The sequence below is a fragment of the Boleophthalmus pectinirostris genome, unplaced genomic scaffold (assembly GCF_026225935.1).
Source record: "Boleophthalmus pectinirostris isolate CB_2022bp ecotype Guang Dong unplaced genomic scaffold, ASM2622593v1 HiC_scaffold_1, whole genome shotgun sequence".
NCBI classification, from domain to species: Eukaryota; Metazoa; Chordata; class Actinopteri; order Gobiiformes; family Gobiidae; genus Boleophthalmus; species Boleophthalmus pectinirostris.
Window position 1 is genome coordinate 38,476,198 of NW_026570970.1, and position 12,500 is coordinate 38,488,697.

General features: G+C 42.6%; 1 protein-coding gene across 4 annotated transcripts in view; it reads left to right on the plus strand.

The window, feature by feature from the left end:
• slc39a10 (solute carrier family 39 member 10) overlaps positions 1-12,500 on the plus strand; it is a 40,184-nt gene that overhangs the window by 11,293 nt on the left and 16,391 nt on the right. For 2 of the 4 annotated variants that reach the window (XM_055162481.1, XM_055162531.1), the window contains exons 2-4: positions 4,355-4,474; positions 10,147-11,464; positions 12,084-12,261. In XM_055162481.1, the coding sequence (XP_055018456.1) occupies positions 10,163-11,464; positions 12,084-12,261 (1,480 nt within the window). In that variant the 5' untranslated portion in view covers positions 4,355-4,474; positions 10,147-10,162. Of the gene's footprint in view, positions 1-3,284; positions 4,475-10,146; positions 11,465-12,083; positions 12,262-12,500 lie in introns of those variants that run through there. The other 2 variants (XM_055162588.1, XM_055162435.1) reach the window with 2 other exon arrangements.

A 12,500-nucleotide genomic window follows, 5' to 3' on the forward strand; every position in this document is an offset into this window, starting at 1 on the left:
ACTAACACCAGAACTAACACCAGGACTAACACCAGGACTAACACCAGGACTAACACCAGGACTAACCCAGGACTAAACCAGAACTAACACCAGGACTAACACCAGGACTAACACCAGGACTAACACCAGAACTAACACCCGAACTAACACCCGAACTAACACCCGGACTAACACCAGGACTAACACCAGACTAACACCAGGACTAACACCAGGACTAACACCAGGACTAAACCAGAACTAACACCAGAACTAACACCAGGACTAACACCAGGACTAACACCAGACTAACACCCGAACTACACCGAACTAACACCCGAACTAACAACTAACACCCGAACTAACACCCGAACTAACACCCGGACTAACACCCGGACTAACACCCGGACTAACACCCGGACTAACACCAGGACTAACACCCGAACTAACACCCGAACTAACACCCGGACTAACACCCGGACTAACACCAGGACTAAACCAGAACTAACACCAGAACTAACACCAGACTAACACCAGGACTAACACCACTAACACCCGAACTAACACCCGAACTAAACCCACTAACACCCGGACTAACAACACAACTAACACCCGGACTAACACCCGGACTAACACCCGGACTATACGGACTAACACCCGGACTAACACCAGGACTAACACCAGGACTAACACCGACTAACACCAGGACTAAACAGAACTAACACCCGGACTAACACCAGGACTAACACCCGGACTAACACCCGAACTAACACCCGAACTAACACCCGGACTAACACCCGGACTAACACCCGGACTAACACACCGACTAACACCAGAACTAACACCACACTAACACCAGGACTAACACAGGACTAACACCAGGACTAACACCAGGAACTAACACCCGAACTAACAACCCGAACTAACACCCACTAACACCCGACTAACACCCGGACTAACACCCGGACTAACACCCACTAACACCCGACTAACACCCGGACTAACACCCGGACTAACACCCGGACTAACACCCGGACTAACACCCGGACTAACACCAGGACTAACACCAGGACTAACACCAGAACTAACACCAGTGATCTCATATATAAAGCATTTCTCTATCAATAATATTTTTAATATGGTTAAGGAAAGACTGGACTTTTTATTGTCTTTAAACAGACAAAACATCTGATGTTAAAACATGTCCTCGTCTTTGCTTCTCTACAGTAAACAGTCGCTTATTCATGGAGACTTGGGCTCAACAGCCAATTTGAAGAGAACAAACAAGAATTTTCAGGATGTGGTTGGTACATCCATGTAGTTTCAAAAAGCATGACAATATCAAGTACTCCAAAGTATACAGTCGGGGGTCCCTGCTCCAACTCTCCATCAGTTTGGATCCCTGGCCTGAAAACCGTTGAAGAGCCCTGGAACATGATGATGACGTCATTTCAAATTTAAAGCAAGGGCCTATATAACAGTATTCACAGTATTCACAGTATTCACAGTATTCACAGTATTCACAGTATTCACAGTATTCACAGTATTCACAGTATTTAAAAGAAATCTTCTGCTTCATAAATGTTTCTCTTCTCGTTCTTTGTTTGGGATCGGCTCCACAAACTTGTCATATGAATCTTATGTCTTAAAGTTCTTTCAGCTCAAACACTCACATCTTTGGGGTTGAATAATGACTTCACTTTTTGAAACTATTGTGAAAAATTCATTTGACTTGAGTTTATTTCTCCTGACAGAGAAGACGCTGAGGTTTGTGCCAGTTTTTGTTGGATTGGATTGTTGCTGTGATGTGGAAAGACCCAGGAATTCCAGAGATATGAACCATGAACCAGGTCAACAAATCTGTAATCTGACAGTTACAGACCAAACTCTGTTCTGACCCGTCTCCAGCCCAGGCTAAAGAAAAGTTACCTAGTGTCCCTTTAATAAGTAAAGTCCTATATTGTGCAAAATAGACTCTTGTCGTGTTACAATGTTAACTCCTCAAAATAGTTTGTCCAGATGTCCCTGTTTCCCCGGGACAGTCCCAGTTTTGAGCCTGTGTCCCCTGTCCCAGCAGATTTATACAAAACCACTGATTTGTCCCAGTTTTATACAAGAAATGTCCCAAATGTCTCTATTTTTACTGCCAACAGTAAAGAGACGTAAACTATCATTCGCTGAGGTAAAACACAGAAAGGCTGCTTAAAAACAACCAAACACAAATAATATATGATTACACTGACTCACTTTACTGCTGAGTTCAGAACAGTTTTCCTTAATTACGACTCATTTCACAATTTTATTATTATCAACCACCAGAAACCAGGGATGTCCCAGTTTTTTATTTTGAAAATCTGGTAATCCCACTCAAAAACAGACCAGGAGTCATGTTTTGTTTCATTCACACATGTTTGAGTAACTCTTTATCACTCTGTCTCCATCTCCAAAGCTCAAAACGCTCTGTTCCACCTTGTGATGTCATGAAGCGATAGTTTTAGAGAGCAAAGTTCCTTTTCCCTTTAGTTCAGTAGAGAACGGCAATTCCAGAAGTGATCCAAATGATTCTAGTGAAGGTGTGTGGAGTTTAAAACACAGAACTCAGTCTGAATGTGCAGGGTTTGTGTGTTAAACATGTGAATGAAACAAAACACAACTCCAAAATCTGTAGATCAGTTGTTCATTCATTTTACAAAATAAAACCAAAAGAAAGCAGAAGAAGAAGAAGAAAAAAAAACATTTTTTCTTCATTATTTGTCTCCAAAACCAAAATGAAAAACGGATAATGATTTGTTGTTCAGTTTCCGATTTTGTTTTTAAATGAATAATGAAAAAAACGGATAACGGCCTTTTTCCATTTCTGTGACTTAAACTGAGATGCCGAACTGAATCAGGACTAAAACAGGAATGAACCAGATCTAAACCAGACTGAGCCTGGTTCAGTGCTGGTTTAGTCCTTGTTCAGTCCTTGTTCAGTCTTTGTTCAGTCCTGGTTCAGTCCTGGTTCAGTCCTGGTTCAGTCCTGGTTCAGTCCTGGTTCAGTCCTGGTTCAGTCCTGGTTTAGTCCTGGTTTAGTTCGTATGCGGAGCAAAAGTCCAGCATCACAGTCTTAAGTCAGAGAAACGGGGAATCCATTTTTCATTTAATCAATAAATTGAAAATTGTAAAAACTAATCATTATCCATTTTTTTAAAAATTTTGGTTTTGGAGACAAATAATGAAGAAAATAGTTGTCATTTTTTCGGTTTCTTATTTTTGGTTTTATTTTGAAAAATTTATGAAGGAACGACACACGGATTGTCCAGGTCTGTTTGTGATGAGGAAACATTAGAACGTAGATTAAAAAATGGAGTCACTTGGGTCGTTTAGCCGTCGTTTACTTTTACTTTTACTGTGTGTATCGGTCCTGCTTGTGTTTGTGTATTTCCGTGTCGTGTTGGTCAGTAGATTGAAGTGCCGGTGCGGTGGTCAGGTGAGGGTCTTGTGAAGGGGCTTACAGCTTCTCTGTACAATAACAGCCCCATTGTCAGAATCCTACTGAGGAGTTACGTAAGAACGAGCGCTCAGAGCACAGAGGGGTGTGAAAAGTCTCCAAAATCGCATTGGATCCAAACTAGATCCTCATTTTTCACAGGTTTCAATACTTAAAAAAAACAAAACAGTCCCATTGACACAGAACCTCTCACTGCAAATTTCTCTGATCTGGCCAAGATTTGAAAACTTATACTCAGTTATAAATCTTGTTTTCAGATTTATTGTCTGCTTACTAGTTCTGAATTGGATTAATTTTAGTCTAGAGGTCGTTTATTTTAAGAGAACTTGTCAAGTAAAATAATTTTGCTGCATGGACAGATTATTTTTTATGTCATTTAATATTTTAGCCAGTTTTTTTTGGAGTGTTCCTGAATGTCTTTAGAATAATCTTGAGTATAAAAGCACACTATGGAACCTTCCTGGACCACAGATGGGAAAAGAAAAAGTACTACCATTTAATGTTTTTATTAACGTAGTATCAGAATTGGTATTACAGTACTGAGTCTATGCCTTAATATGAAAATTGAGTTTGAAATTCTAGTATGATGACAACACTACTGCTAACAAGCTGTAAAATCTCTTTGTAGTAGTAGTAGTTGTAGTAGTAGTAGTATGTACTTGTATTGCAGTGTGCGTGGTATTTGGAAACAGAAGGAGTGGCTTTGCGGTTCAGCCTATCAGAGTTCAGAGGGCACTTCCTGGTTCTGGTGGATAACAGGCGTGAAAAGGAGAGGGACAAATCAAAACAACTACTACTACTACTGAGAGAGGAATACTACTACTGCTACTGCTGATAATACTGCTACTGATACTGATACTAATACTGCTGCTACTGCTACTGCTGCAGGGAGCGGGAGAGGAGAGGGAGAAGCTGAAACCAAACAGGAGAGTCCAGAAAGAAGAAGAAGAAGAGTGAAGAGAGGAGAAGAGAGGAGAAGAGAGGAGAAGAGAGGGAGAGCGCGCAGAGGTGAGTGAACGACACACAACACGTGGTTCTCAAACAGCGGGACGCGCACCACAGGCTTTCAGATCAAACTGTTACTGTTCTTATTTTAATGCTGCACTTGTCACCGTTCACTCTGGAATGTCTGGTCCTGGTTCAGTCCTGGTTTGGATCCTAGTTTAGTCCTTGTTCAGTCCTGGTATGGTCCTGGTTTAGTCCCAGTTTAGTCCTGGTTTAGTTCTGGTTTAGTCCTGCTTTAGTCTTGTTTTAATCTTGTTTTAATCCTGGTTTAGTCCTGTTTAGTCCTGGTTTACTCTTGGTTTACTCCTGGTTTAGTCCTAGTTTAGTCCTGGTTTTAGTCCTGGGTCAGTCCTGGTTCAGTCCTGTTTTAGTCCTGTTTTAGTCTTGGTATGATCCTGGTTTACTCCTAGGTGAGTCATGGTTTACTCCTAGTTTAGTCCTGGCTTAGTCTTTGTTTCTTGGTTTAATCCTGGTTTAGTCCTGTTTTAGTCCTGGTTTACTCCTGGTTTACTCCTGGTTTAGTTCTGGTTTAGTTCTGGTTTAGTTCTGGTTTAGTCCTGGTTTAGTTCTGGTTTAGTTCTGGTTTAGTCCTGGTTTAGTTCTGGTTTAGTCCTGGTTTACTCCTGGGTCAGTCCTAGTTTAGTCCTGGTTCAGTCCTGGTTCAGTCTTGGTTTAGTCCTGTTTTAGTCCTGGGTCAGTCCTGTTTTAGTCCTGGTTTAGTTCTGGTTTAGTCCTGTTTTAGTCTTGGTTTAGTCCTGTTTTAGTCCTGTTTTAGTCCTGGGTCAGTCCTGTTTTAGTCTTGGTTTAGTCCTGTTTTAGTCCTCATTCAGTCCTCATTCAGTCCTGGTTCAGTCTTAGCTTTGTTTTAGTTCACTTCCCTTTAGTCCACTTGTGATCTGACCTTTTCAAACACAAATAGTTTGATTCTTGGCCAGTTTTTTTTTTTTTTTTTCCAGATGTGATTAAATGATTTCTGCTGATTTCACTTTTTTGCTCTACAAACCACAAATCACTTATTCAATTTGTGTTTTATAGTGTCATAAAGAGCAAAAGTCAAGGCTGTGGTTGTATAAACGTTATGTGGTCAGACAGAAGCATGTGACTGCAGCTCTGTGGTGCTGTTTCAGACCCACGTCAGGGTTTTGGATTTGACAAAAACATCTGATTTTGATTAGATTTGAGATTTCTGTTTAAGTAATAGGATTCTGTTCAAAGTTCACATTTTAAAGAGGGGGGATTGATTAGATTTTTTATTTTATTTTTAATTTTTTTTTAATTACATCCATGCACATTTGAGTAATCTAGTGATCTCTCCCGGGCCCTATTCGAACCTTCTGTGCAGTTAGTTTAAATTTTCTGTACGAGGCTCCGCCCACAAGCCGACATCCCCCACGCTCCCACCCGACAATTCTCCATAAATACACAAAAACATGACACAAAATTGTGCACAACAACCACAAACCTGATGTGACGTGCAGGAGTTTCATGAGTGGGATGGACGCTGACTGTGCTGTGATAGTGCTCTGAAGGGGGAGTGACTTAGCATGGAGAGCAAAGGAAGAGGAGACTCAGAGCGTGAAAAATGAAAGTGAGACTTATAAAACATGTTAATATGTTGTGTTCTGTGAATGCAGCATTTTCTTTCGTTCATTTTCAGGGAACATGGTGATGTGAATATGTTGTGTGTAAACGTGTGTAACATACATCTCATTTTAAAATCTTGTTTTAGAGTCAGATGCCCTCCCATCCTCCTGTGTCCCTGTAGTGTTTGACTGACATGGAGGCAGGTCAAATGTGTCTAGTTAATCTGCAGATGTGTTGCGTCAGATGCCCTCCCAGATGTTGTGTTGTGGTGGAGAATGGACCTTGTCTCTGATAGAAATGGTCATAAAGACTTTGGCTCTGTTTTTTATGGCTTTGTTTTGGTTCTTTGTGGTTTTATGGTCAGTGGTTTATGCCATGACATGTTTTTACAAACTCGAACCAGGGACCGAACCAGGGACCGAACCAGGGACCGAACCAGGGACCGAACCAGGGACCGAACCAGGGACCGAACCAGGGACCGAACCAGGGACCGAACCAGGGACCTTATATATGAGTGGACAGATCTAACGCTGTAGCCGCTGTGTGCCAAATAGGAAGTTCTCCAGGAGGATCTTCGGCTCCTTCTGACTCTGGCACCAATGGACTTACATTAAGATCTTGTGTCTCCTCTCTCTGTACCGGCTGCAGTGAACCTCGACATTTTGTTCATTAAAATAATCCTATTCATAATATAGAGCCTGGCTCCAGATTGACTCCTGTAACTGTGAACATCACGAGCCTCATTTGAGCGGCGCTGAACTCTGTGGGTCACACTCTTAGTCCACTTCTTTTATACAGTCTATGAACTGAACCAGGACTTAAGCAAAAGGTGTTCATTTTGTCTTCTTATATACTTTAACTTCTTGGGTTCTTTTTAAAGACAATGCAGTAAAGTGTGTTTACCTTCTTGACTTGTTTCGGCTGCTAGCTGCGAGCCATCTTCAGAACTGTCACCGGTGTTGGTGGTTGCATCTAGCAGCCGAAACATGTCAACAAGGTAAACACACTTTACTGCATTGTCTTTAAAAAGAACCCAAGAAGTTAAAATGAACCAGGACTTTTTGAGAAACAAGCTGAAAAATATTTGCCAACCCAAACGTTTCAATCTCTAAATGAAACATGACGATCCTTGTTTCAGAGCTTGTTTGGTCGAGTCCTGGTTAATGCTGTGCAATTATTGAATTTTGATTGCAATTTTGATTTGTGTGTCAAATGATCTCCAAACTCATCATCGAGTTGAAACAATTTAAAGCTTAAAGTTTATTTTGGGGTTTTTAAAATATAAATAAGTATATTTATTTTATTTTTTAAACATTGAGATTGTCGAACAGCTGGATAAATAGTTTATTTTAGATACATTGATGTTTTTCTGTGCCTTATTTCATGTATCAATTTTATGTTTTATATATCACAAAACTGCTCTAAGGTTCAGGTTTGTAGCCTATATTTATTTGCAAATTGAAAGTTTTGCATAAATTATAAATAACTGTTTTTTTATTTTATTTATTTATTTTTTGAGAGAGAGAAATTCTGAATTAATGCATCACGTAACTAAAAAATAATCGTTTGAATAATCGTGATTTCACTATTGACCAAAATAATTGTGATAATGATTTTTTCCATGATCGAGCAGCTCTAGTCCTGGTTTAGTTCTTGTTGAGTCTCGGTTTACTCCCTGGTTTCGTTTAGTCAGGTAGATTCATACTGATTGAATTGGTTCAGTCCTGGGTTCATTCAATTTTCTGGTTTATCTTTTGCTTTTTATTTTCCTGTGGTCTATTTTAGTTGTATATTTCTGTCTTCTTCTTTTTTTTTTTCGGACCCAAACTCCTCTCTGGTCTCATGATGATCACTTGACTTCCCCTTTGGGCTCCTCAGACAGAGCTTATATTTCCGGCGCTGTCTCTGCTCTTGAATGCACCGCGGGCTCCTGCGCTCTTCAATGGGGCCTCTGTATTTAAATCAACTCTTTAGATTTAAAGTGCCCCCAAACCCTGATGTATCGTCCTGTTTATGGTTAAAGGGCTCATCTGAGACTAGGACCTGATCTCTGTTCTACTGTCGTTTCCTCATCACAAACACACCTGGAGTTGTGTTTTGTTTCATTCACACATGTTTAACACACAAACCCTGCATATTTAGGCTGTTCTGGCTCTGTTCCACCTTGTGATGTCATGTGGTAATACATAAAAAAACAGTGGAGCACTTCCTGTATTACTGTATTAAACTCCACACACCTTCACTAGGACAATTTTGATTCTTTCAGGAATTGCTAATCTCTGCTGAACTAAAGGTAAAAGGAGCTGTTAAGTTGAAAACTATCATGACATCACAAGGTGGAACAGAGCATTTTAAGATTTGGAGATGTAGACAAACTGAAAAATGATTTTAAAAAAAAAAGTACTCAAACGTGTGAATGAAACAAAACACAACTCCAGGTGTGTTTTTGAGGAACAACATTAGAACATATATACATGTATAAATAAAGTCAAATTATTATTACTTTTTTCACAAAAGCTTCAGAAGGGTCCGCCACCTGCTTGTCTCCATGGAAATGATATTGCTTTGTCTGGAATTTTCCTCAGTATGGCATTAAACATACCCAACTGCATTTACAATTAAAGATTATTTGGGAGAAAAAGCCTCGAGAAACATTCTTTATTTTACTGCATCAGTGGGCTCGCCTCTCCACAGATCTGAGCTGTAACTGGGTCTGGTGGTGTCTGCAGCTTGTCTCCATGGAGATAGATCCAGAAAAAGCAATAACGTCTCCATGGAACACAGAGAAAAGTGACCCAGTGCACCTTTAGAGCCCTCAGATTGTTGTGAGATGTGTGCTTTGTGTTTGGTTTGGATGTTTAGCTGTGACTGTTGGATCAGTTTTAGTTTCATGAGTTTATCTGTGTGAACAACACTGTCAACAAAAGAGCCAAAGCTTCTCTGAGTGGCTCCAGTTCAGGGCTCTGGGCCTTTAGTGGTTTAACCGATTAACCATTTGTTGGGCGTCTCAGTCGTGTGTATTAGAGCTGCTCGATTATGGAAAAAATCATTATCACGATTATTTTGGTCCATATTGAAATCACAATTATTACAATAATGTTTTTAAATGCATTTATTCAGTATTTTTCTCTCTCTCAAAAAACAAACCAAAACAAAACACTTTGTTACTGATAATTTACACAAAACTTTTATATTGAAAATAAATATAGACTCTTAGAGCAGTTTCATGATGTTTAAAACATAACATGTATAAAATAAACTTTGAACATGAAATAAGGCAGAAAAACAAATGTCTCAAATAAACGATATATCCAGCTGTTCTACAATCTCTATACTAAAAATAAAATAAATATACTTATTTATATAAAAAAAAAAAAATCCCAAAATAAGCTTTGTTAAGATTCAAATCATTTCAACTCAATTATACCGCTGGAGATCTTTTCACACACAAATCGAAGTCACGATCAAAATTCAATGAATTGCACAACCTTAATGTGTATTAATGGACTAGACTTTAGATGATCAGGATTTTGATGGAGCACAGCAGAAAGGAAAGAGCCAGTCATCTGAAAATTTGATATTTCTCTGTCAAAAGCAGATTAAGCTCCAAATCTGATTTGTAATCTGATTTCTGAACCTTTAAAGTGACTTAAATGACGCATAAACTGCAAAATCCGATGTGAGTATCAGAGGGACCGTGATCAGAAAGAAATGAGATGATTTTTTATTACATTTCATTTAATAATATTATAACTCTGTGAGAGCAGTTTGGGTCAGACACACAGAACAGTTTTGAGAGCTTTTTTAGTCGGCCAAGTGATCGGCAGCTCATGTCTTTAGTCCAACAAGAACTTCTTTATTCGACTACAGGCCTACAGGCAATACAAATATCAAAAATGATCACGAATGAAATCGAAATGTTGATGTGGCTCCATGAAAAATCTGATCCATCACACATCTGCATTTTCAGATTCCACCAAACGTACACGTGGACCCCCAAATACTATTAAAAGAGCACTTAATACTTTATGTGAAATCTTTTAAACTCTTTCAGTCTTAAATAGTTTTGTCCTCTCTCTTCTTCTCTGCAGAGCCGTGTTCAGGACCATGTTTGTCCAGATGTCCTCAAACGTCTGCCTCTTGTGTCTCCTCACCATTCTCCTTCAGCCAGTTCACCGATGCCACGAGCAAAACAACCCCAAACATCACCACAACCACTCCCACAACCACACCCACACCCACAACCACACCCACCCTCACGGCGCCGCACATCCTCCGGGGGGCGTCACTCTGGAGGAGGAGCAGCAGTTTTACATCGGGCAGCTGTTTCGGCGTTACGGCTCCAGGGACCGGTTGGACTTCGCTGGGTTCCAGAGTCTGCTGCTCAGCCTGGGTCTGGGGGAGGTCAAAGTGGTGGAGCTCGACCACGAGGAGCTGGGACACGACCATGTGGCGCATCTAGACATGCTGGACGTTCAAGATGGCACCCACTCGCACGCCGCCAAACCGCAGGGCCACGGACATGGGCACGGACACGGACACGGACACGGCCACGAGTCCGACAGAGCGCAAACTGAGCAGGCGCCGACCAACTGCACGACTCATTCCACAGCAGCGAGTCCTGAGAGGAAAACCATCGAAGGACCAGACGCACGCCATCGGAAAGTGACGCCAAACGAGCAGGAACATAAACATGGAAAACAGGATTCGCACCACGGACACGGGCACGGCCATCACCACGGAGACGGCCATCACCACGGAGACGGCCATCACCACGGAGACGGCCATCACCACGGAGACCATCACCACGGAGACCATCACCACGGAGACCATCACCACGGAGAGGAGGTGGCACAAAGTGGAGAGCACATTCTCGAAGACGATATGAGGCAAAATGGAGGACAACTACAGACTGAAAATGGTGTAAATGAGCAGAAAGGAACAGAGCACGATCACCATGACGACCACGGCGACCACGACCACGCTCATGAAAACCACGCCCATCAGGAGGAGCTGGGACAAAATGGAGGAGGTGTGAAAAGTTTCGAGGGTTCCACACACGACCAGGAGCTCGAGTCTGCGCAAAGTGGCCGACGACAAGAGCTCAAAGTAGAAGACCACAAACATCTGCAGGATTTGGCGAGTTCAAAGAGCCAAGACCTGAGTCCGGATCTGCACGTCCACGATCAGGAAGAGACCCACAGCTCCACGGCGCCTCCCGCAGGTGGAGAGGAGCAGGCCAAGGAGAGGAGGAGGAAGGGCAAAGGACAGAAGGGTCGAGGGAGGGGTCAGACCGGGGAGGGAGCTGCGAGGAGCAGGAGGGAGGCCGTGGGAGGACTGAACGCGCCCACCGTACCTGCTCTCATTGGTCCACTGCATCCAGGAGGCTCCACCCACCAACATGAAGAGGTGAGACATGAACGATGAGATACAGCTTCATGACATTTCTACATCCTGGACATCCAAGACTCTCAGGCATTTCACAACATGTTTGTAGAAGTCTAAACTACAGCAGCTTCTACACAGAATAAGACCAGACCCAATGGACACACAGGGAGGGCATCTGACACACGGGGAGGGCATCTGACACACGGGGAGGGCATCTGACACACGGGAAGGGCATCTGACACACACGGAGGGCATCTGACACACGGGGAGGGCATCTGACACACGGGGAGGGCATCTGACACACGGGGAGGGCATCTGACACACGGGAGGGCATCTGACACACGGAGGGCATCTGACACACGGGGAGGGCATCTGACACACACGGAGGGCATCTGACACACACGAGGGGGAGGGCATCTGACACACGGGGAGGGCATCTGACACACGGGGAGGGCATCTGACACACACAGAGGGCTTGAGCATTGTGAGTTTGTCATTTTCACAGTTTAAGAGAGAGGAGAGAGACGTACAGGTCACAGTCAACACTTTAATCTGTTTTTTTTTTTTTTTTTTTTTTTAATTCTCTCTCTCTTTATTCCTTCACTCTTTCTTCCTCCTCTACCCCGTCTCTCTCCTCTAGTGCCTGAACCTGACCCAGCTGCTCACAGACTTTGGTCTCAGTCCGGACTCTCTCATCTCTCCGGATCAGTTCTCGTACCTTTGCCCCGCCCTCCTCTACCAGATCGACAGCCGCGTCTGCATCCGCCACTACCACCAGGTGGAGGTAGAGAGCAAGGCCCTGGACCCGCCCAGCTCAGGTGAGGACTGAACCAGGACTGCTAAACCTGTACTAGAACGTGGGCTGAACGTGGGCAGAACGTGGGCAGAACGTGGGCTGAACGTGGGCAGAACGTGGGCTGAACGTGGGCTGAACCGTGATTAAATCAGGACTAAAACAGGACTGAACCAGGACTAGCTTTACTTGCCCGTGTACCTGTCGTTATAAAACATAACTGAAGATGTTTTCTTCATTTTTTTTAACCATAGTTTTTGTCCA